At 39.5% G+C, this 25,158-nt stretch overlaps 1 protein-coding gene across 1 annotated transcript in view; it reads right to left on the bottom strand.

Annotated features, from left to right (window-relative positions):
• Positions 1–22,173, bottom strand: part of FGD4 (FYVE, RhoGEF and PH domain containing 4) — a 183,323-nt gene extending 161,150 nt beyond the window's left edge. The window contains exon 1 of the mRNA XM_019736660.2: positions 21,580–22,173. Coding sequence (XP_019592219.2) covers positions 21,580–21,853 — 274 coding nt within the window. The 5' untranslated portion in view covers positions 21,854–22,173. The remainder of the gene's footprint in view (positions 1–21,579) is intronic.
• Between the last annotated feature and the right edge of the window lie 2,985 nt (positions 22,174–25,158).

A 25,158-nucleotide genomic window follows, 5' to 3' on the forward strand; every position in this document is an offset into this window, starting at 1 on the left:
AACAACTGATGCAGAGATTTTACTTATGCAGATGGCAGTGGGCAGGAACAACAGTTTGAGATACGTGTGGGTGTTTATACATGTATCTTACCATAAAGCAACAGTTCCGGAGTATGTAATCTCCTCCCTACCCTTAGAAATATTTACCTAAAAAAAAATCTACCTAAACATCCACCTAGACTAACAAGCTGCTAACCAACACCAGGAAACCATGTGCTCACACCCAAGGAAAAAAGGAGCTAGAAGACGTGAGCGCTCACACAGGGCAGGGAACACTTTATTTCTCCTCTCCTCAACGGTCCAAAGCAGTTTAGTTCCTTTTCATTTAATTAGGACAAAAAATAAGTTTCTACTATTGTGTACCTCTAAATCCCACAAACTAGAAATGTAACTTTTAGCAACATATTAACTGAATAATGAATACTGTGGTTAAGACTGTGGGCTTTACCTGAGAATGCTAAATAAGAAAGCAAGGCCTTCAGCTCCCGCTCTGGCCAGGGGAGCAAAAGCCTGGCAGATGCTCTGGCACTGTGCCCCACTGTGTCCACAAAGCTCAGCATATCCAGAGACTGGTTTCAAGAGCACCAAGTACCAATTAGGCAAGTTGCAAGTATTCTCACCCACCAGAACTTGGCATTCTACTAAGAATTATATGGCCAACCAAAGAATCTAGAAGCTTCTGTGATGTGAAGCTAAAACAATGATGTATACTTCCCTGTGTGAATCATAAAAATATTTTTCAGTACTGTAAAAGTCACAATATGGGCAACGTGAAACACGTAGAAAACAAATCCAAACACAGGCAGTTCTTGCTTCCATTCAAAAATACAAAAGTAAGACTAGAAAGTACCCAAGATGACCAAGCGGAGAGGATGGTAATTGGACATGCATCTGGTTTTAAGTTCACACCGAGTTTAAGTTCACACGTACACTACATCAGTGGTTCTCAGCCTGGGTCATTTTGACTCTCCAGGAATATTTGGCAATGTCTGGGTCTAGTGGTCACCAGGGAGGAAAGGTTAGAGTGCTGCCAAACAGGACAGTTCCCACAACAAAAAATTTCCCAGCCCAAAATGTCAATAGGGCAAACTTGACAAATCCTACACTAATCAAATACGTTGGTGATGGTCACCAGTGTCAACAGTTAAAGAAAATCCTTTGCTTACCAACGACTTTCATTTGTAGAGAACTTTAAGACCTTTTGTCTATACTGTTTCTGTTGATCTCACACAGACATAAGAGTGGGCTAACGGAAACCATAGGAGGAAAAAGAAGCCTTGTTGTCATTTAATGGCCAGAATGAATTTCTATTATGTTACACTATATACCTAGTCTGGTACATGAAGTTATAATTGAAAAACATTTTGGTTGAAATTATTAGGAAATTACACACTATTTTGCTGTCTACAGTGCTGAGCACTAAACATTTTTTAATGACAAGATTATTATTGTAAATATGCATTACTGAAATGGGTGGTATTGTAAATTTTTTCCATTTGTCATGTCAGATTGTCAGACAATTTCTGTTGTAATATCTAAAAGCACACTCTTAGAGCTACTTCCCTTCAGAGCCACTCTTGTTCCTCTCCTAATTTGACTTTTCATCTGCTGTGAACAATGAAAAAACTAAAAGCAAGCTTATTAAAGAATTTGCTGAATAAAGGCTAACGTGAATAAAGTACAGAGTTTTCAACATTATTTTATGAGCAGATATTTTTCAACTTGAGCTAATGTCCTAGTGGTTACCACTAGTACCCCCAGTCTGACCTATGTAAGTGTAGTGCTATTAGATGTTATATATTTCCAAACCATTTCCATAAAGTAAATGAGAATTTCATGTTTTCTAAGATAACAAGAAGTGGTTCAAGGACCACTCCTACATATTCCTACCTGTATCACTGGAGAGCAATAACATTCTAAAAAAAAATCATTTTCATGATGAAAAAGCATGTATCAGTAGTATATAGAATGTACATGTGATACATGGGATAACACAGTGAAATAATGTGCAATAGTAGGATTATATGTCTACAAAAGATATTTCACTTTTGTTGACGATGAAAAGACACTGGTGAAAGGCAAAACATCCAAAAGGAAAACAAGGAATTCATATGACGTGTTAATATAAGTTCACTTTGTAAGATTTTTAGGAGCAAATACAAACATCTGCAAATGTGAAATCTGCTGCTTCTACTCATATAAATATTATGGGTATCGATCTATAAGTTTTGCCACATTAATTTTATCACATATCTTCAAAAGGGCCCAGGTCAACTCTAATTACCAAAAAAATACACACAAATACCATAAAATATATATATTTGTGTGTGTGTGTTTGTGTGTGTATATACATATATACACACACATATATATATATCCAAAAAATGTATACAAATTTTAAGAAAGGAAAAAACTGTATTAAAATTGTAATACTCAATATACACCAATAACAAAAGACAAACACAAGTCACATTTGATTTCTGTAATTACAAGAGGTGCTCAAAGTGGTTACCATCAGCATCCAGACACTTCTAATTACAGCAAACTACTGCTTGAGCAATGCTGACCAAAGTGTCCACTTGTATCGCTGCACATGCCATTTCAATTTCTTCCCAAAGCACTGCCAGTGTAGCCGGTTTTCTGTGGTACACCACATCCTTTAAGGTCTCCCATAGATAGAAGTCAAAGGGTGTCAAGTCAGGAGAACATTCTTGAATTTCAAATACCACTTCAAAATAGTCTTGCACTCCTCAAACAACAACCATGCTTCCGCCATTTTCTTTGACTGTCCTGCCTGTCGCGTGGTGACGCCAGCATTCATTTGATTAACGCCATCTTTTGAGCGAACATCACACTACACATTGCTCCCGTAATTCAATTCAACTTCAAAAAGTAATACATAGATAACGTCTCTTAAATTGTGCGTGCATTTTTGGCACCCCTGGTATGTGTATGTATGTATGTATATGTACATATACATATATGTACATATACATATATACATATACATGTTTATATATGGATAAAATTTGTAGTTAGCATTTTTTGAGTACCGAATATGTAAATGTACCAAGCTTTACATGCATTACTTAATTTAATCATTCACAATCTTACAAAATAAATACTTTCATTATCCCAATTTTGTCAATAAACAGCCTTAAGGAGGTAACACAACTTGCCCAAAGCTGTAAACTAGCGGAGGCAGGATTTGAACCTAGGCCTAGCTGATTACGGAGCCAGATTTCTCAACTGGTTTAACCACACTTTTAAATGAATCTACTCCTCTCAGAACAGAAAAATTTCTGTCGTTCACCATGTCGACTGGCAAAAAATAACTCTCCAGGTAAATCCACAAGAAAAACACTTAATTCAGGAAAAAAGGAAAAAGAAACAATAACCACCACCACAGTACGGGAAACGCACACCTTGAACCCAGGGCTCCAACTGGCTCCCACATGAAGGAAAATAATGGCCTCATTCCAAGATGGCTATTCTATTTATTAGCATCCCTTCCGCTGAAGTTACCATCAAGTTCAACAGGAAGTCAGGGCTAGAGAGTCAACAGGGGGCCCAGCTCCACCCATAGTCCTCCCAGCTCCATGGTTATGCATCCCAAGATGTCAGTTCACTTTTATCAATCATTATAATTTTTAAAAATCTTATTCACTACTTCTTGACTTACAGGCAGTACACAGACAAAATTCAGTCAAAATACCATGTGGCTTCTTATCACATTATGTAGGTTTTTGAATTAGAATAAATTTGAACCTTGTGCACAAGTTAATCATATTCTAAATGTCAGTATCTTCAAAAGTTTCAAGGAATTCCCATTTTCCTAGCATAAAGCACTGAGAAGACAATTAAGTTAATTATACTCATAAAAAAAAAACCAGAGTGGGCCCAGATGCACAAAAATACTAATTTACATGAAGGAAATGACCTTCTAGAAGACAGTGTGATTAAAGCTTTCTTCTTTGAAAAGACCCAACTATTTCAAAGTAGCTAAGAAATTAACTTAGCCTAAAAAATTCTAATTACTTAAAATTTAAAACATAACTATGTATGAAAGTTACCAGGAAGGGAGAAACTATTTTAAATAACTCTGTAAAGAGCTATTTGTATTCAAATTATTACTACTTACCTGAGCCTCCCCCTTTTTCCACCACCCCCTGTCCCGCCCTGTAATTCCTGTTCAAGCCATTTCTCAGTGTTAGGAGCATGGTGCTCCAACCACCTGAGCCACCAGGCTGGCACCCTGAGCCTCATTTTTCAGTTACAGAGTAACCAACTTTTCTGTGAGTAAGGAATATCTAATGCAAGATAACAGTCAGAACAAATTACCATGGTTTAAGGTTCTCCTCCATTTAAAAAATGTAGACAGAAAGTTTTAGAATGTAGTATTAAATGAAAAGAGCTGGAAAGAGATGGCGTGTGTGACGAGCCGTAAAAACTCAAGGGTAAGTCTCAGCTTGTTATGTAGTTCAGGTTAAATATATCACAGGATAGCAAATCCCTTTACTTTGCCAATGGATTTTTTTTCCTTTTACCCCACTCCTCACCCGTAATAGAGATTTTCAAAGAAGTAACTTTGTCTCAAAGAAACAATTAACAGTAATGTAACTTCAATAGCTATAATCAAAGGATACTTTGTTACATAAAACAGATACACTTTTTAAAAAACTTTTATTTATTTAAGTGTGTTTTTCCAGGACCCATCAGCTCTAAGTCAAGTAGTTGTTTCAATCTAGTTGTGAAGGGCCCAGCTCACAGTGGCCCATGTGGGGATCGAACCGGCAACCTTGTCATTAGGAATGACTCTAACCAACTGAGCTAACCAGCTGCCCCAAACAGCTATACTTTTGAAAGCCACAGTTAAAAGCACTTTTAAATTGAATCATCTCTCAAAGTACCAAGGAAACTTATTTAAAGGAATCCTATTTTGGAAAAAGAAAGAAAGAAAGAAGGAAGGAGGGAGGGAGGGAGGGAGGGTGGGAGAGAGGGAGGGAGAGAGAGACAGAGAAAGGAAGGAAGGAAAAGAAAAGATACTGAATAAAGAAAAAATTAAGGAGGTAAGATGGTGATAAAACTTGTGTATTAGCTGTAGAACGTTTAGCAATATCCTAACCTCTCCTCCCTGGATAGCAGTAGCCCCAGACATTGCCAAACACTCCCTGAGAGTCAAAATCACCCAGGCAGAGAAACACTTGTTTAGTACAAGTGTATTTAAATTACGTATTGGACTGGCATAAAATGTGCACTTTGAAAATATAGCACTCAACACAGGAATTCATTCACTTATTCACTCAATTAGAATTTCACAAACACCCAATATGAGCCAGAAACTCTTTTAGGTGTTGGAGAAATAGTGGGGAACAAGACAGGGACAGTGCCTACTCTCATGACGCTCACGTAAAGGTTCACCTTTATGTTCAAGTGACTCAACCAATTACTGTGATGATGAAAGCTGCTCTGTACACACAGCTCTCAACCTGATGAACTGAAGGCCGCATGACAACTCTTTTCTCTCTCTTATTTATTTTTTTTGGGGGGGCAGGGGTCTCTGTTCTGTATCTTTTATCAAGTTAAGGTTTACAAGGTCTTTACTTTCCTCACATAGGAGGAAAATGACAAATTTTATTAAATTTTCCTAGTAAAGAGTGAAAAGAAATTTTAGTGGAACTCATGCTTGAAAAATGACAACTAACGTAATTAGGAAAATAAATTTATTCTTTTCTTACATTTCACAACATTTAAGGTATAATCATTGTGTCTCCTCTCTCGTGGGTCGTGAAGGAATTCATGAGTCAGGTAGAAATATAAAAGGAAGACTTATTAAAGTAAGAGGAGGGTCCACTGGGCAGAGTCCGCTGGAAACGACTGCAAACTACTGCCTCTCTACCTTATTCTTAAATCAGTTTGATCCCACACTCAGCCTCCACCTGTTCCTGTCAAGATAGCAGCCCATGGTGTTCCAGGTGCTGTGGCCATCAGTGTTCTGGCGCAAACGGCCCAGGCCTGGCACCCTCCCTGTAAGGTTTGTGCAATGCTCACCTGCACCACCTACTCCAAACACTCACCCCCACCACCTCCTTCCTTGTCTCACAGACCAGCTGCTCAGGCCTAAGTTCACAGTCTCCACACTGGGAATCCTGACTGTATCCTGCCTTTGAAAAAGAGACTGCAACAAATAAAACCCCCGCTCTCATAGGGTTTATGTGTTTCTGTGTGTACTGCAGTGGGGTTGGGAAGAAGGGGGCACAGAAAATAAGAAAAAATACAGAGTTGGATAGTGGTCAAACGAAGTAAGGAGTATGGGAGTGGAGCTTCCCATTTTAAATAAGGTGGCCAGGGAAAAGTCGCAGTGAAAAAATGTATTTAAGTAAAGATGTGGAGTGGATGAACTCAGTACTTTTTAAACACTGAAAGTAAGGCTTCAAGTGACTGAAATTTCATATTAGTCAAGGCTTCCAAGTCAACAATAAAAAGTGGTGTCATTTAGCACATGAGGAAAGAGAAAATATTAGAAGAAAAAAATTATAAAGGGAAATTATTTTCTTAACCTGTTCTTAATCTATTTTCTTAATCTATTAATCTTTTCCAAAAGTCCATAACAAAGCCTATTTTCTGAATGAGACACTCTAACATTTGCAGGAAATAACTGTAAGGAACTGGCTTAGAGACCCAAAACAAAAAATAAAAATAAAAAATCCTTTTCCACATGAAAAAGCATAAATTATAGTGGGACCCAGGTATCTCAGCCAGAAATAAACAATTAACAAAAGATCTGTGGGAATGAATATTCTGAGAGAAGGGCTTTCTAGAGCATCAGTGATACATGCAATTGCCAGTATAATTTTCCTTGTTTACAGAAATGAGCTGCCATCAAGACCCTAAAGGAGAGAAGCACCTAACTCACGCCTGCTGGCTCATCAGAGAGCTTTTGTGGCATCACATGATGTCAGCTGGCCATTGAAAATGGAGGTTATGTGAGTATCTTTAGTGTTCTAGTTTTTTCTACCTTCCCAGTGCCCACAATGTGGTTAAAGCAAATCTCCCAGGTTAACAAAAACATACAAGTTGGTCACTCAGTTCCAAAACTTGGAAACTGGCATTAGTTCTCAATGAAAATGAGCTTAAACTGGGCACCACACTGACTTCAGAACAATGATTTTCATCATTGGCAATTTCCTCCTTGTTTCCTCCTGAATCCTTCTCTTCCCCTCTTTTCACTGTTTTCATAACCAGTGGCCTGAGTTTACCACTTTCTATAAAAGGACTATAGAGGAGCTCTAATTAGCATCCTAGTCAGTTCCCTACTGCTTGCACAGTGGATAGCATCTCTGAGTATGATACCCAATTTTTTATTACACTAAGATGTTAAAAGAATGGGGGGAAAGCTATGTATAATTCTCTTAGAAAAATTAAAGTAGTTTGTCAACATATACCAGTAAAATGATGATATTGACATATTAGTATTACATATATACACATATACATGTACATGTATATGTGTATATATAGACACATTCTACTTTATGGTCATTCTTTTATAGTTCTTTGGTTTTAATGGGGTAAAAAAGGAAAGAAAGAAAGAAAGAAAGAAAGAAAGAAAGAAAGAAAGAAAGAAAGAAAGAAAGAAAGAAAGAAAGAAATGCAGTTTTGCCTGTTTTTGTAGAACATCTAAAATTAACAGGATTCTTGAAAATTAACACTATTCACATAATTTCAAAGTTTATTAGGCAACTATCACCCTGCTGATGAGATATGAGTATAATATAATGTAGCCAAACAAGTTCCTAGAAAGAGAGTAGTAGAGAGCTTGAATTAGGTATTCCCAAGAAATGTGGTTGCAGAGCAAAGATAAAAAAAAGCTATTTCTTATTTCCATTTCCAGAATCTTTTCTATGAATATGTATTTCTTGCTCCTTGGAAAAAATTTATTTTCTTCCTCACTAGTTACAGTAGCTTAGAGAGTTGCTTTTGTATTGAATACTCTGGATAAATTGGATAAAAATAGAGAAAAGTGTTTTCTCCATCACTAAAGATTAGCCATTAGGATCTTCATGTTCAGAGATGTTAAAAACTAACAATAAACATTAGAAAGTTATGGTAGATAGAAAGTACAGAAGAGCATGTGTTTGAATCTTGGTTCTGCCGGCCATGTGAACTTGGACAAAATATTTAATCTGGCTGGGCGTCTGGTTCCTGTTCTGTAAAATGGGATCATGGGTCCTATTTGTGATGAGTGAGTTTATGCACATAGAGCACTTAGGACAGTGTCTGACCAACAAAGTCAATGGTCAATAAATGATAGCTGCTATTACTATGACTTATGGTTATAATTATAATTAAGAGGGCTAAAGAAGTAAGCAAAGATATGGGAGAGATAGCCACAGATAGTATGTTTTGGGTTTAGAGGAGGGAGGTGGGGAAGTGGTTAGTCAATGTCTTCAGTTATGTAATCCGGGAATATATTTCATTATCTTTAAAATTCTTCAGAGGCAGTAAATATTGTGCAATTGTATTTTAAAATTTAGGCCAGTCTACATTTTAGTTTCACAGTTTTAAAAACATCATTAATTGAAAGAAGCATCACAATTTCAGAGATGTTTAAGTGTGAAAGTGTACATTTTAGATTTGATGAAATATATTAAAAGCTGGAAAATACAGTGTATTTCAGGTGTTAAATGTTCCAGTCTCATATTTTTCGATAAGAGCTGAAAACTAAAATCTAGCTTCTGAGCATTCCTAGTTACTGCTTCTCAGATTATTTTTAAGGCAAGCCAATTAGAAATGGGCAGAAGGACTTTTATTAGTTTTGACCTTAAAAGCCAAGCCCTAGTAAAGAGAAACAAAGACAAAGAAAAAAGCTATGACAGGAGAAAAGGAGACAGTAGGAATGGGAAATTATAAAGCTATAAAATAAACTCTTGACATGAAAGGATGCCAGAATAATCAAAACTATTAAACTAAAGTGAATATCTTAATTCTCAAAGAGAACTAGTATACTATTCCCATGCCTTCCTTTTGTACACCACTGTACAAAATTGCTACATATTCCTGATAGGAGCATGCAAATGGTGTAGACACAGCAGGAAGGCTGAGAATCACTGATATTAGAAGATTTAGTTTGCAAGCTGGGAATTACTGATCAGAAAGGGTAACATCTGACATTCTGTCTCTCTATAGCACCGCCTCTTTTTGAAAAGAACACAATTTCATTTTCTGACAGTGTTGTTGCATTGAATTATTGCATTGAAGCAAGATGTGTCAGGCTAGTGTCTTCTGTTTACTCAATACTTATTGAGCCCTTGAATGGACCTTGAGGAGCAATGGCAATGCATGACTTGAGTTGGAGACTGGTGGGCAGGTGCAATAGAAAAACAAGGGGAACTTTAGTGAAGAAATTGAGGTGGCTGGCAAAAGTGAATGCAGGAGGGAAGAAGACAAATAGTCAGGGAAAGCTAAGAGAGGGCTGACCTCAGGTCCTGACCAGGAGCTATGTGGAACATGGAAATGAGTAATTGCCACTTGAGTCACCAGGGTATCAGTGTTAAAAAGAGAAAGCAAGGGTTCCAGTCAAGATGGCAGAATAGGTAAATGCTGTGCTTACCTCTTTCACAACCACATCAAAATTACAACAAAACTACAAAACAACTATCACTGAGAATTACCTGAAGTCCAGCTGAACAAAAGTCCTATAACTAAGGACATACAGAAGAAGCCACCTCAAGACTAGTAGGAGAGGCAGAGATGCACAATGGGTTGGTCTCACACCCAAGAGCAGCAGTTAAAAATTGGGAGAGATATCTTGGCTACAGAGGTACCCCCTGAGCAGCAGGGGTTCCCAACCCCACTCCAGGCTCCCTAGTCCAGGGTTTTAGTGCCAGGGAGCGATGTCTCCACAATCAGCTATGAAAACCAGCAAGGATTGTGACTGAGTGAGATGGAAGGCAGCTGGACTCCCAGGTGTTCCTTTTATAGGGCCCATGCACAGACTTACTTGCTGAGGGACTCACTCACTCTGAGCTCCAGCACTGGGGAAGCAGCTCCAAAGGTGTTAGGGACATGTGAGGACGAACTGAATTGTCTGGCTTCAGGGTAAGGGCAGGAGGGGCAGCTTTGTCCTGAACAGAAGTGCTGGCAGACACCATTGTTCCTTTGCTGAGCCCGCACTCCACCCAGGATGAGGACACAGGACAACCTGGCTAACACCAATTATGCCACCCTTGTGATTCCCTGAGATGCTGCCTCTCCAAATTGCAGGTGCACCAAGCCACTTAAAGCGGCTTTTCCATACAAATGGCCTGTGTTAGCTCGTGCTGCGGATTTTACTAAAATCTCTCAAACCTTCACAAACCCCAAATAAGCAGCAACAAGCAGCCTCAGCATGCCCCATACCCCTTGCTAAGCAGCCTCAAGCCAGGCACTAGTGGCAGTGGGCCTTGGTTTGCAGCTTAGCGTCTCCCAGGCACAAGTGGCAACCATCTGCAGATGACTTTGTAGCTCATATTAATGGCACTGGGCATGGCACAGGCAGTAGCTGATCCTGGCCTGCACCAAGGACCCTCCCAAAAGTCCCCAGAACCAACATATCCAGAGCACCATCCCAACCACCTCTACAAATGACACACCCAAAAAGCATATTCGGCAGGCACGAGAGCCCCGCTAGAGCAAATCCTGCTCCATAGGGTCATCCCTACACAACAGTTCCTCCATGTAGTCATGGCCAGTCCTTACAACCAAGCAGCCTGAGGGTCAATCCTTTTCCCTATGGTGCAAACAGCAACCAGGGCCCAACTACAACAGGAGGGCACATATAACCGACACAAGGGACACACCTGGAGCACCTGGCTCAAGTGACAAGGGAGACTGTGCCACTGAGCCCCACAGCACACCTACTACATAAGGCCACTCTGCCAAGACCAGGAGATATAGCAGCTCTACTTACTACATAGAAACAAACACAGGGAGGCAGCCAAAATGGGGAGACAGAGAAACATGTTCCAATTTAAAAAGCAGAACAAAACTCCAGAAGAAGAACCGAACAAAATGGAGACAAGGAATCTATCAGATGCACAGTTCCACACCTTGGTTATAAGGATGCCCAATGACCTCAATGAGAATTTCAATAAAGTGACAGTAAACATAAAAATGAAAACATAAAAAGGACCAGTCAGAAATGAAGAATACAATAACTGAAATGTAGAATACACTATCGGAAACCAACAGTAGAATAGATGAAGCATAGGTTCAAATCAGCAATTTGGAAGTTAAGGTAGCAGAAAACAACCAATCAGAACAGCAAAAAAGAAAAAAGGAATCCAAAAAAATGAGGACAATTTAAGGGGTCTGCAACAACATCAAGTGTAACAACATTTACATCATAGAGGTATTAGAAGGAGGAAAGAGCAAGGGATTGAAAACCAATTTGAATAAATAATTATAGAAACTTTCCCTAACGTAGCAAAGGAAATATACATACAAGCCCAAGAAGCAGAGAGTCCGAAACAAGATGAACCCAAAGAGGCCCACACCAAGACACATTATAGTTAAAATGGCAAAGGTTAAAGACAAAGAGGGAATCTTAAAAGCAGCAAGAGAAAAGCAGTTAGTTACCGTTACCTACAAGGGAGCTCCCAAAAGACTGTCAGCTGATTTCTCAACAAAAACTTTGCAGGTCAGAAGGGATTGGCACGAAATATTCAAAGTGATGAAAAGCATGGACCTACAACCAAGATTACCCAGCAAAGCTATCACTCAGAATCCAAGGATGGATAAAGAGCTTCCCAGACAGGAAAAAGCAAAAAGAGTTCATCACCACCAAACCAGTATTACAAGAAATGTGAAGAAGAAGAAGAAGAAGAAAAAGAAGAAGAAGAAGAAGAAGAAGAAGAAGAAGAAGAAGAAGAAGAAGACGACATGAATAATAAAACGGCAATAATTACATGTCTATCAACAATTGCTTTCAATGTAAATGAATTAAGTGTTCTAATCAAAAGATAGGTGGCTGAATGGATAAGAAAACAAGACTCTTATATATGCTGCCTTCAAGAGACTCACTTAAGATCAAAATACACAAACAGACTGAAAGTAAAGGGATGGAAAAAAGATATTTCATGAAAATAGAAACAAACAAACAAAAAGCGGGGGTAGCAATACTTATATCAGATAAAATAGACTTTAAAACAAAGGCTATAACAAGAGACAAAGAAGAACCCAGTAACCCTAGATAAATACACTTCTGGGTATTTATCTGAAGAAACCCAAAACAGTACTTTGCATGGACATGTGCCTCTATATGTTCACTGCAGCATTATTTACAATGTCCAAGATATGGAGGCAACCTGGGTCTCCATCAATAGGTGACTGGATAAAGAAGACATGGTATATACTGTGTTTCCTTGAAAATAAGACCTAGGCAGACCATCAGCTCTAATGCATCTTTTGGAGCAAAAATTAAAATATAAGACCCTATATTATATTATATTATATTATATTATATTATATTACATTACTTTATATTATACTATATTATATTATATTACATTATATTATATTATAAGACCCAGTCTTATATTATATTAAAATAAGACCAGGTCTTATATTAATTTTTGTTCCAAAAGATGCATTCGAGCTGATGGTCTGGCTAGGTCTTATTTTCAGGGAAACACGGTATATACAATGGAATATTGCTCAGCTATAAAAAAGAATGAAATCTTGCCATCTGCAACAACATGGATGAAACTAGAGGGTACTGTGCTGAGTGCAATAAGTCAGAGAAAGACAGCTGCCGTATGATTTCACTTCTATGTGAAATCTAAAGAGTAAAATAAAAGAACAAACAAAACGGAAACATACTCATACACACAGACAATATTTTGATGGTTGCCAGATGGGAGGGTGTTTGGGAGGTGGGTGGAAAAAGAGGAAGGGATTCAAAACAGTAGAAACTGGTAGTTACAAATAGTTGTGAGGATTTAAAGCACAGCATAAGGAACATAGTCAATAATACTGTAATGACTATGTATGGTGTCAGATGGGTACTGGATTTATCGGGGTGATTACTTTGTAAGTTATGTAAATGTCTACTCACTATGTTGTACACCTGCAACTAACATAATATTGTATGTCAACTATTATTGAAAAATTAAAAAATTATAAAAAAAAAAATAAAGTGTTGAAAGAGGAAAAAAATCAGAAGAGGAGAAAGCCAGGCTTGATTCAGGAAACTGAGGAAGAAGGTGGTGGTACTTGTGATGCAATCAGGCTTTAGGTTGACATAAAGTGGGTGGGGCTCAAGTCAGCACGGGAGGAAAGACTGAGGAGAGAAGCCAGCAATGAAAAGCAGTTTGGTCAGGGACTAAGGGGAGGAGAAGGCTAAGCACAAAGCATTATGAATGGGGATGGGAAGACAAGTGCCTTGAACAGCTTGCACTTTGTGCAGTAAGTAACATTCTGCAGGTATAACTGTAAACAACCAATCACAATCCAATGAGATAGCAAGAGATTAGAGATACACATAAAATGCCCAACGAAACCCAGACTGTGAGGATAGTGCGTGTGTTAATCCTAACTGAAGCACTGAAAAATTGTTATTTGAATACTTCCCAAGCACTGTTCTAAGCTCTTTAAGACTATTAACTTTGTATTCTTCTAACAACTCCATGATGTAGGTAATATTTATATTTCCATTTTACAGATGAGGGAATCGAGTCAAAGAGAGCCCCGAATCACCCAGTTATGTCTAGAGAAGGTTTCAAACCCAGCCAGCGGAATTCCAGAGCCCACATTCTAAGCCATCATAGTGTGTTCTTTTCACCTTGATTTCTAGGCCCTAACACAATGTCCAACCCACAGTAACCATTCAATACTGTTGAAGGACTGAAGGATCCGTCGCTTTAGTGGGATCATAGGAGGCAAACTTTGAAGGATACAGGGATTTGAAAAGAGAACACAGATACTGGTGGAATTAATTGGCTTAGGGCTCTGAATGGAACTTAGGGGAGAAATTGTTTTTCCAACCTAGTATAGATTTCCACCTTGTGTCACCAGGATGCCGCTCCAACCAGCCGACATAGGCTTATGGGTGACCTGGAAGGTCCGAGTCAGCTATGCAGTCTTTCCCTACAGTTGGAAGCAGCACAGCCCAAAGTGTGCCCTCCTCTAACCTACAACCACTCTGAGTATTTCTCTTATACCAACACTGCCTTATATCCGATTGCTTATTATATATCACATCCCCCCTTCTAGGCTGAAAGTGACTTAAGGTCAAGGCACTTGTCTTATTCATCTTTGGGTTCCCAGTACCAGTTTTCATATCGTAAGTCAGCGATATAACAGCATTAAGGTAGCACGTTTTAGGAAAAAACATGTTTCATGTTTGTTCACTTTCTGCAGAGGAAATACAGATCACTGTTTAAAAGCTTCATTTTTCTATGGAAAGCTTTTAGTAATTATTTTTAACTAAATTTGTGTATAGTTTGATAACTTCACATACATTATACTGCACTGCACTTGAAATTATAAGCAATGACTCTTAGTATTCTTCTGCTGCGATATCTTATAATTTATTTGATTCTACACACTGATTTTTCACCTCCTAACTGTACTCATTAGCATACATTTAAAAAATACAAATAACCTTATGGGGAAGGCATTGCACTTTTTAAGGCTACAATTAAGATGTGGCCTAACACAAAATCCTGCCTGCTAGAGGCCCCAGGGGACAAGCCAGCCTTGCGCAGCTGGCTGGACATGTGGCTCAGTGAAGTCCCCAGCACAGTAGTGCAGATGGTGAAGCTGACAGTTTAATTCTGGTGAATGGGTACGTGTGTGAAAGCGGCCCAACAGCTGGGTTTGTCTTCAGTCTAGCCCTGTGTAAGTAAGGCAATAATACAAAACTGACTGTGGGCTCCCAGGATACTTGCTGGGGCTAATGTCCACTCTTGTCAACTACACTGCGAAGACAGGTGACTAATTCTATACAATGCTCTACGAACAATGCCAAATTTATTCCTAAAAACACACACAACTCCTACCGTGTGACCAATGCGTAATTAGTCCACCTGTAGTGGTTCAAATAAGACTAAATATTTGTATGAATTCAAAAGGTCCATCTCTGTACTGAGGGGTTACTGGTAAAGGTTTAACCAACAGTCACCAAATGATCATTTTTGGACAGAGTATCCCATCACCGACATCAATAACATGTAGTTGGGGAGCCATAGAAGGTTTCTGGCCATGGGAAGGGTGTGACCAATACCCAGATTTCAGAAAATTAATTGGCGGGGGGGGAGGTGTAGTAGAGTGGACAGCAACACTGCTGGTGAGAGAATGGGCCTGGAATATGACAAAGATGCCATTATGAAAAAAGGGAACCAATCAGAACTGGTGGCTGACTGGGTGGCAAGTACAGAGGTGCCAAAAAAAAGTATACACACCTTAGGAAAGGAAAAAGCTGTATTAAAATTGTAATAATATATACCGATAACAAAAGATGAATTCAAGCCACGTTTGACTTCTGCAATTACAAGAGGTGCTCAAAGTGGTTACCATCAGCGTCCAGACGCTTCTGATTACGGCTAACTACTGCTTGAGCAACGTTGACCAAAGTGTCCACTTATATATATATATTTTTTGGCACCCCCAGTAGATAACAGAGAAGAACAGATTTAAATTAACTTGGAAGCCTAACGAAAGCAAGGTTGGTACTAACTCCAAGGAATGTCAGGAGGAAGGGCTGGATTGCATCAGAAAAAGAAGTTGTAGTGTGGTGGCCTCAGGACATTCACATTTCTCAAGCAGGTCCTTGAAAATGCAGAGCAGTATACAAGATGGCCTAGAGAAGCCCAGAGTGGAGAGACCACTAAAGAATAGAGGTGGCAGGAAATAATAGAGGTTGTTGAGAAGAAAGGAGAAAAATGGGCTAGCCAGAGGAAGACACTTGGAGATCCAATGAAGAAGGAAAATCAGACCTCGGGTAATCCAGACCAAAAAAAAAAAAAAAAAGATCTTAAAAAAGATGCAAATGCCACCGAGAAATTAAGAATAAGGGCTGGAAACAGGCCTCAGGTCATTAGGCAATACTTGGGAATTGACTGTTGACTTAGAATACTGATCGGGCTTAGCAACAGAATGAGCATAAAAGGAAGTGGAGAAAAGAATAAAGAAATGGAGGCTTTATCTAGAAGTGGAGGGAAGCACATACAGTAGTTTAAGGGAGAAGTTAGGCAGTAGCTCCAGAGAATATCAAAGTTTAAACTCTAGGAAGACCTCATTTGGAGGGAAGAGAGGAGGAGAAGGGAGCGAAAGGAGGTCAGCTGAGCGCACATCAGGTACACCTGTTGGATATAAATTGTGTATTAGCATAAATTAAAGTCTACTTTCAAAGGGACAGGGTGGGGTTGAGAAACAAGAGCAAAGTAGAAAAGGCAGAGGTAGAAACTACAGTTAGGAATCAACCAGAAATGGGCAAAGTTTGCCAAAATGTACAGACGACCCAGATGGTGTGTAAACTGAGGGATGATCTATAGCATTCTTCGCCTTGTACCTGCAAATCCTGGTTGCCTGTGTTCAGGACCAAAGGTGGAGTTGCACAGTGGTTCATAAACCTGGCTGCATTCAGAATCATCTGGGACACTTGTTAAAAAAACAACTTCTTTAACCCTACCCCTGGAGATTCTGACTCATATCTAAGGTGCGGCTGGGAATTTTTAATTAGCACTCTAAGTAATTCTGATGCAGCCAGTAGGATGGCACTTGGAAACTAAGCAAATCATCAGAATTATCTGATACACTTTTCAAGCTCCAGTGCCACAATCGGTTAGTGCCACAGTACCTATATGATATACTTTTAAAAAATACAGATTCATGAGCTCCTATCCAAATCTAGTGAATCTCACTACACTCACAGCTGTAAAATTAAATGCATCATGTTTGAATCCTTTTTCAATCAACATTCCAGCAAATGCATGTAGTAAAGAATTTCAATATAACCCTGACTCGCCAGGATTGAATCCCAGTACCTGGAAGAGGTAGTGACTTGGGCAGACCCCTAATGAATGGCTATCCATTAAAAGATGACTGACTACTCATTAAACTGCTCTTGGAAGGAAACCCAAATTTAAAAAAAATAAAAACTTTTCCTGGTTCTTGTTCCTCTGAAGGACTTTCCAGTTTCAAAGTCCACCTTAAAGCAGCTACTAAGAAACATTGACAATATTGATGTATATTATCATTTTATTATAAATCTTTAGATACTTATGTAGATCATCATCTTAAATATAATGCACATTCATTCCCATCACGAGTAATATCAGCCCTAACACGTATAGACATATAGGGCATATTGTTATTGCACTGCACTTTGCCTTTCAAAGCCTTGGGGCATCTTTGAAACTAGTGTTATAAGTGTGTGAGAACTGAAGCCAGAAAGACCTGGTTCCAATCCTGCCTTTGAAAGGTAAGCTGGTTGTACAGCACTACAGGTAAGACTTTCTGAAACTTGGTCTTTTTCTTCTCTAAAATGGTAATAATACCATCTATTTTGCCGGGTTGTCATAAGAACAAGAAATGTCAGTAAAATGCATAACCTCCTGATTCAGAGCCAGCATTCAATAAGTAATTACTCTTATTGCTCGTACCCAAATCTCCACCCCCTGCCCCCCCATCAAAGATGAAATTAATCTTCTAAAAGTGCTAAGATATTGACGTAGTGTCGAAAGCCTGAGTGTTCCAGCCATGGTGGGAACTGTAAAAAGGAACTCTACTACAGAAAGCTTGCACACTATAAAATATGAAGAGTCCTTACCACAAAGCACCCAGATGCTCAATAAATAACAAAAAATATACTTTCAAGTGTACAGCTGAGATTATAAGAAGACAAAGAAGGTTCTTAAGGACAAGAGAAAAAAGAAAAATAACTTGAAACCTAAACCTAGTGGCAAAGTAATTTGTAAACGCATGCTTCCCTGGGGGCAATACCATTCCCTCCCGGAAGCTAGAGAGAGGCCAGGACCTGAGCGTGTTGATGGAGGAGAGACTTGAGCTTGAGCTTGGGAAATGGGAAAGGACAGAATCTGAGACCCAACACCAAGGTTCTACACTGAAGGAGCTACACCTTGGATAAAAAGGTTGCCTAGGAAAAATCTGCCTCCCATCAAAGCAAACTGATGAGGAAATCTGCAGACCTACATTAAGTCCAAATTAATTAATGAAGATAATGATGCTGATCTCCTCTGAGCAAGCCTAAACTCAAATTTACACTATCTCCAAGTATGGAAATGCCTGGCTAATGAAAGCGGTCTTGGGTTGAAAGTAAAAACAAACATTTTCTACAGAAAGGCATCGTCAATACAGACCTTTCAGGATTCCCATAAAACTAAGAAATAATTAAGGAAACACGCTACCTTGAATAATAGCAGAAAAAGACATTTAATAGACTTACCCCCACCCCGAAAACTTCAGATATTCAGACTATGGAAAAGGGGAAGGCATAGAAAAAGTTGAACCAAAAAATAAAAAAAGAGCACAAGATAATTTTAACCCTATTTTTTTTGTATATATATCAGCGGTGCACAAAAATGTATAGATGTTATCTTAAAATGTGTATATATTTTTTGGGCACCCTCTGTGTGTGTGTGTGCGTGTGTGTGTGTGTGTGCGTGTGTGTATGAATTTATGTCTTTTTCCATAATGGAATGATGATGATGTGCTTTATGTGATATGTGGTAAAAGCATTGCCTGGCTAACCAAATACCAATTTATAATTCCAAACAAGTTAGTAAAACTTTCTCTGCCTCAATTTCTTCAGCTGCAAAATGGGTATGATACTATACTACCTACCTATTAAGATGTTTGTGACATAAATTCACTCACATACATATTCATGTGTGTATTACACAGCAGAGTTCTTAGTATAGAAAATGCACTCCATAAATAGTAGCTGCTATAAACATTCCCAGTGTCTCCTATGTGCCAGACTCCTTGGGATACAGAGGTGGATAATGACCCCTGGTTAGGATACTATCTGGCATGCTTGTTTTGTGCCAAACACTTACCTATTTAATTGTACTTAATCCTCCCAACAATCTTATAAAGTAGTGTTATCTCCATTATCCAGATGAAGAAACTAAGAACTTCGTTAAGAGACTTGGTCCAATTCACACAGCCTGTAATGGAAGAGGAACTAGAACTTGGGTGCTACATGACCCCAAAACCTGTCTTAATTACCTCACCTCTCTGCTTCCCCTAGATGAGAAGATTCATATTCAGGTATATATGGAGGATGCAGTTGGTAGATTTTCTCTTCTCTCTCTTCTCTCTCTTCTCTCTCTTCTCTCTCTCTCTCTCTCTTTCTTTTTTTTTTGGCCAAAAAGCAGAGAACTCTAAAAATAGTGGGTTTCACAATCATACAATATAACACAACACCACTAAACTGAATTCTCTGTTAAGTTCTTGACCTCTCAGTTTTTGTTCCCCTCTTCAAAAGGGAAAGTAACAATTTGATTATGAGTAATATCCACTCTGTATGTAATGGCTCTAACTGTTGTGTATTTTCATATGTAAATAGTTTTTTAAGTATTATAGATTGGCACTTCTTGAGAGTTTAAACCTTGTTTACTTTTTTGATGAGGAGAGGATTCTACTTATATAATGATAGGTAGGTGGATGGGATTTAATAGACAGATTTGATTCAAAGAAGGAAGCAATTTGTAAAATGTTCCTACCCCACCAAATTGAATACCTGTGGTCATTCAGTAGTTTAAGACTACCTGTCAAAACACCAGATCATTCTCCAACAGATACTATAGGTTATGGCAAAGAGAAACAGCTGTACCTAAGAAGCTACAGTAATTACATTTCAACTCTGAAAATAGCAGCAAAAACTTTGAGTTCTTGTAAACAATACTGAGACAATGTAACAGATCTAGAAAAGTTGTTTCTAGATTCTCCATCTCATTAAAAAAAACAAAATGGTGTTCCGGATTTTCTCTGAATAAAAAACAAAAAAGGAAAAAAGGACTCTTTCTTCTATAAGCATAGCTGCTTCATAGAAATGATTTACAGGCTGGCACAACTCTACTGACTCCTACTTTCAGAAGGGCTCTTTTATCTTTTGCTCACCTGCTCAGTTTGAAACTAAGCAAGTGATTTTGAGTAAAATGATGTAAAAAAAAACTTGGATCCCATTACTCTCAAACTGAAAACAGCTCCCACAATTGAAAAATTAATTCAGAAATAACTTTAACACAAAGTAATGCATTTTCACTTTAAAAGGAAGAAAGCATTTTTCCATTCATTTTAGAATGAATCGTTTTAGAGATTATTTCACCAGTGTCTTCATTTTGCAGGTGAAGAAACTGAGACCTAAAGCACTGTAATTCAGTTACTTGTTACATTTTTTTCCTCACTATTTCTGCTTGATCTAATGTAGTTATAAAGTCATCATAACAGTAAGTCATCATCATATTTTTCTGCCCCATGACTACTATAGCTTCAGGACAAGGACTAGACAGAAAAATTTTACACAACCTCCAATACTCATCACATTTAAACTGTCATAACAGCTTTGCTAAACAAGAAAAGGAGTGAAAGCGAATAAAAGTATTTGTATTTCTGTTGCTTAAATAAGAGTTTTGTCTCATAACTGGTCTACATATTAGGTTGGTGCAAAAGTAATTGCGATTTAAAAAAGGTTAAAAATAATTGCAAAAACTTTTGCACCAAACTAATACAAGACATCTCTGATTATGGCATAATAAGAGTACAAAAACGGGGTGAGGGAATTTTACATAATAGAAACACAAAAAAGGGATGAGGATTTTAAAGAACAATTTTTACAAATCAAGAAAAACATGTCTCGTATGTTCTACATAGTTTCAAGTTCGTCTTGGGAGAAAGGAATGCCTTTGAAGAGCAAGGAGATGCGGGCATGAATACATCATCTTGAGGATTTTTTCCAATACTAAAATTCCATGAGAATCCAGAACTCAAAAGGCTGCATTACGGATATCTGAATTTGTCAATATGGAAACAACAATAAGAATTACATTTCTTGATATTAAGAACATGTTTCCTTGTGAGAGTCTTGCAGCTATTCACACTCAGGGTGGGAGATGAGGGTCTATTTCAAAAGGGAAAACCGAAGCACTGCTGAGAGCTGGTGAAAGGTCCTTCAACAGCCGGGCTGCCGGACCAGGTTGAACATCAGCCTCCCCCATTCACTACTCCTTCACACGGACTTGCCGATAGTAGGAATTTAGCGAAAAAAACCTTAAATTTCAGTTTTCAGAAAATGAGCATTATAATCAAACTTTTAAGAGTTGTACCTTTACTTCCGGAATTCTCTGATAACTCACCTCCAGGGCAAGCTCAACCCTAGGCGGGTTCCTGCCCAGGAAAGGTCCTTTAGGGGAAGGGACAAAATACGTAAGCAGGTAGGTGGCCAGGAGCAGCCCTCTGGAAGAATCTACCCGGCTGACTCCCTCAGCAGACCCGGCCCACCTGCAGGGCACTCGGCGTGTCCCTCACCTGCGCCAACGCCCCCATCCGCCCTGTTTCTCCCGAGGCACTTACCTAGGGCGTCCGCGGGTGCTTGGGCCCTGAAGGTGGCCGTCTCGGCCCATCGCAGTTGCGGTGGGGGCCTACTCCAGGGTCTGGGGGTGCCAGGCGGCAGGTAGGCATTGGACTTCCACCGGATCGCCACCCGCCTGAAGTTGTAGCTGCCCTCGTTCCTCGGGCTGCCGGATTCGCTCCGGGTTCCGCGCTCTCTCCCGCCCTGGTCTGGACGCAGATGCGCGCTCGGCGGGCTCCGTAAGGGCAACCCGACCCAGGGAGGTGTCGCCTGCATGGCCACGCTCGGCGCGACTCGAGACGGGCGACTCCGGGACTGCTCCGCGCCGACGCCCCTCTGCTCCAGGGTCTCCTCGGCAAGTGCCGCTTCGTCCCTTCCTTCCAGGGCCGCGCGGAGAGTTTGGCACTCGGTCTCTGCGGCGCCCGCACTCACCTAACGCCGCTTATGCAGCGGCCCGCCGGGGACTGCCTGCACCCCTTCCTCTGCAGCCAATTGCTGGAGGCCCCTGGGGCCGGGACGAGGAGTGTTTGCTGCGCCACCGCCACCGCCTCCTCCTCCGACCGAGGAAGCAGCCAAGGACGCGCTGGGCAGAGTGGAGCGCCCTGGGGCGCGGCCCCTGAGTGGGTTCGCCACTGGCGGCTCCGCCCCGCCCCGCCCCACCGCTCCGAGCTCGCCCATTGGCCGAGAGGAACCGTGCGGCACTCACCTGCGGCCGTACACCTAGGTGCTCCGAAGGTCAGCAGCGCTCACCTGTGGGACACGTACTGGCTTTAGGGGGAAAAAAAACACACAAGATAATTACAGCTTCTCTGGACTCTGCCCAAAGGCTTGCCATTCTCGCAGATCCATGATCTCGCAGATCACGCCAAGGGTCATACGTGTGTCTCAAGCCGCTGTACGGAGCCACTGATAATAATCTTACTTGTGTTATAGAGCTATCCAGTGACTTAAGTATTTCAGATAAAGAAACCAAGATGCGAAACCGACGGTGGGTCCATAGCAGTGCAGAGCTAGAATCCTTACCCGGATCTCTGCACCAAGGTCTGTCCTTACCTCACTGAATTGAATCATCTTGCCCGGAGCATCAGGCCAGAGAATGCAGACGGGGTGGGTGTGTGTGTGTGTGTGTGTGTGTGTGTGTGTGTGTGTGTAAGAGAAGAAATGGAGCTGAAAATCCACAGATTCCATCAGGCCAGAGAATGCAGACGGTGTGTGTGTGTGTGTGTGTGTGGAAGAGAAGAAATGGAGCTGAAAATCCACAGATTCCAGAAGAGTATCAAACCCTCCATCACCACGAACTTTCAGGACTTCATTAGTAATGCACTTTAGAGTCCTTTTAATTTGTCAAGTAATTTTTTAAAACATCAGCTAAATACCAAATTGAAGAAAATACATTTTTAAATTGGTTTGCTTACCTGCATTTTAAAATTTACTACTCTCTCTAGTAATGAAGAGGCTGTGTTCCAAAACCACAGAGATAGGGAGAGAAAGGACAGCTTTCCAAGTACACTAGGTCAAGCAGAAAGACTTCCCAACCATTACTTGCACCTTGGAAACCACTCCACATTTACTTAAATAGTCCTTCACCGGGGAACGTCTCCTCCAGCTTCCTGAAGTATAACCCAATCTTCCTCAAGAAATCCTTTAGGAGGTCAGTTCAACTGTCTCAGTCTCTTGGCTGTTACTCCAATAAATATGCCCCTGAGGGAAAGGAACTGCCCCCCTAATTTTTAATACATCTGCTCAGACCTTGTAAAAAGGCGCTTTTGCTCTCTTCAGATTTATTATCCCTGTATCACCTCATTGCACCTAATTATTGTTTCTCTTTCTGTGTAATTACCGTGTTACCTACTATGCCATATAGTATCGAAAATTATTTAAACTAGTTTCAAATATAAATTAACACTGAAAGGGGTTTTATCTCCATATACATAAGCTAACTATAATTTAAATGCAAATGTCTAATGTAATTTATTTGCTTCAATAAAAGGGTGGTGTTGCAATCAATAATACTGAATTAGCAACCTAGCACACAGTAACCTATGTTTAAGAGAGAAGATGCTGGCAATCTTCTCTTTTAGAGAACTGGTTACTGATGAAGCTTAAAAAACGCCCTCCCCCCAAAAAATACTTTCTCAGTACATGCTCACTCTTTCTGTAGAGAATTGCTGTAAACACACCTGTATGGGGCCAAATGTATTTTACCACAAGTATTTAAGGGCAGCAGTTTAATGCTTCCTCATTTGGATATTTTCTGTTGTTTATAGTATACATATTTCTATTTCTTTCTTGGTTCAAGTTGCTTTCATTTGCCTAATAATATATTAGTTCACATCGGTGGGTGTATTTTCAGATGGAATTTTTATAACATATATATCATCTGACATTACCTCTATTGATGTTACTGCTGCTTATTACTTTCTGATAGAAGGGACTTTGCATTTGATGACTACGTTTTGCAACATTAAATGAATGGGTCAACCGAACTTTATTTGACCTCAAGTTGACTTAGAGTACAACAAAGTATTGAATATCATCGTACATATCGTCTTCCCATATACTATTTTATTGTTTATATAGCTAGTTGGAAGTTTGTCACTAATTCATTAATACATATTGAATGGAAACTGTGCTGGGTCCTGAAATAGAGATACATACAATACACAGGTGCTTATACTTCGTATCTGTGGCAGAGACGATGTTGAACACTGACTGAATCCTGTATCATTGTCCTTGGGCACACAAGGAGACTGATTTAAACCTTCCCTTACAGTTAGGTGAGTAGCAGGGACATGTATCACCTCCAGACCTGACTTCTGCGCCCTCACAGTGAAATTCTCTACTCCTGTTCAACTGCCAGCTGGAGTGCAAAGGGGCCAGTGGAGCAACCTGGAGCCCTAGACCACGGGACAGCCATGAGATACAGAGGAGCTGCAACCCAGAATCACCCCTTTTCTGGGAATTAACATAACAACAGGAAGACTATGGGCTGATTCATGTTTCTTAAATTGTATTTTTATATTTTCCAGTGTATCAAAATTACACGCATATTGATGTCTTTTAACTCTAATTAAAATGTTTTAAATAAACATTCCATTTAATTTTATCAACATAACCAGTCTCAGATTGATCTAGTCCCTAATAAACAAAGTAAAACCAAAAAAGAATACTCAGAAGAAAAGTAGCGAATGAATAAGCTGTTTCAACTACTGATAGAACATTATTTCCCAAACTAGAATTTAATAGAAATCAACACTTTACAGCAGATTCATTCTTATTTTAATCTCACTAGAGAAAGATAAAAATGTTTACTTTAGTAATAAATTGTGTTATTTCCTCAGTAAATGAATGATAAATTTATTAGTTATTTACTTTGATGCTATCACTTCATAGGAATTTACATAGATATCATTAAAGTAAGAAAAGTCACTAAAAGGCATGAATCATGCTGACTTTGTGTAGTAGCATTAGGGGGCTAACATACAGAAGATAATTTCATAAAGACCTAATTCAAGAAGGTGATATATTTATTTTAATAGGAATGTACTAAACAGTATGATATTTTGAGTCGGTGCAAGTTG

Source organism: Rhinolophus sinicus, linkage group LG02, assembly GCF_036562045.2.
Source record: "Rhinolophus sinicus isolate RSC01 linkage group LG02, ASM3656204v1, whole genome shotgun sequence".
Classification (NCBI taxonomy): Eukaryota; Metazoa; Chordata; class Mammalia; order Chiroptera; family Rhinolophidae; genus Rhinolophus; species Rhinolophus sinicus.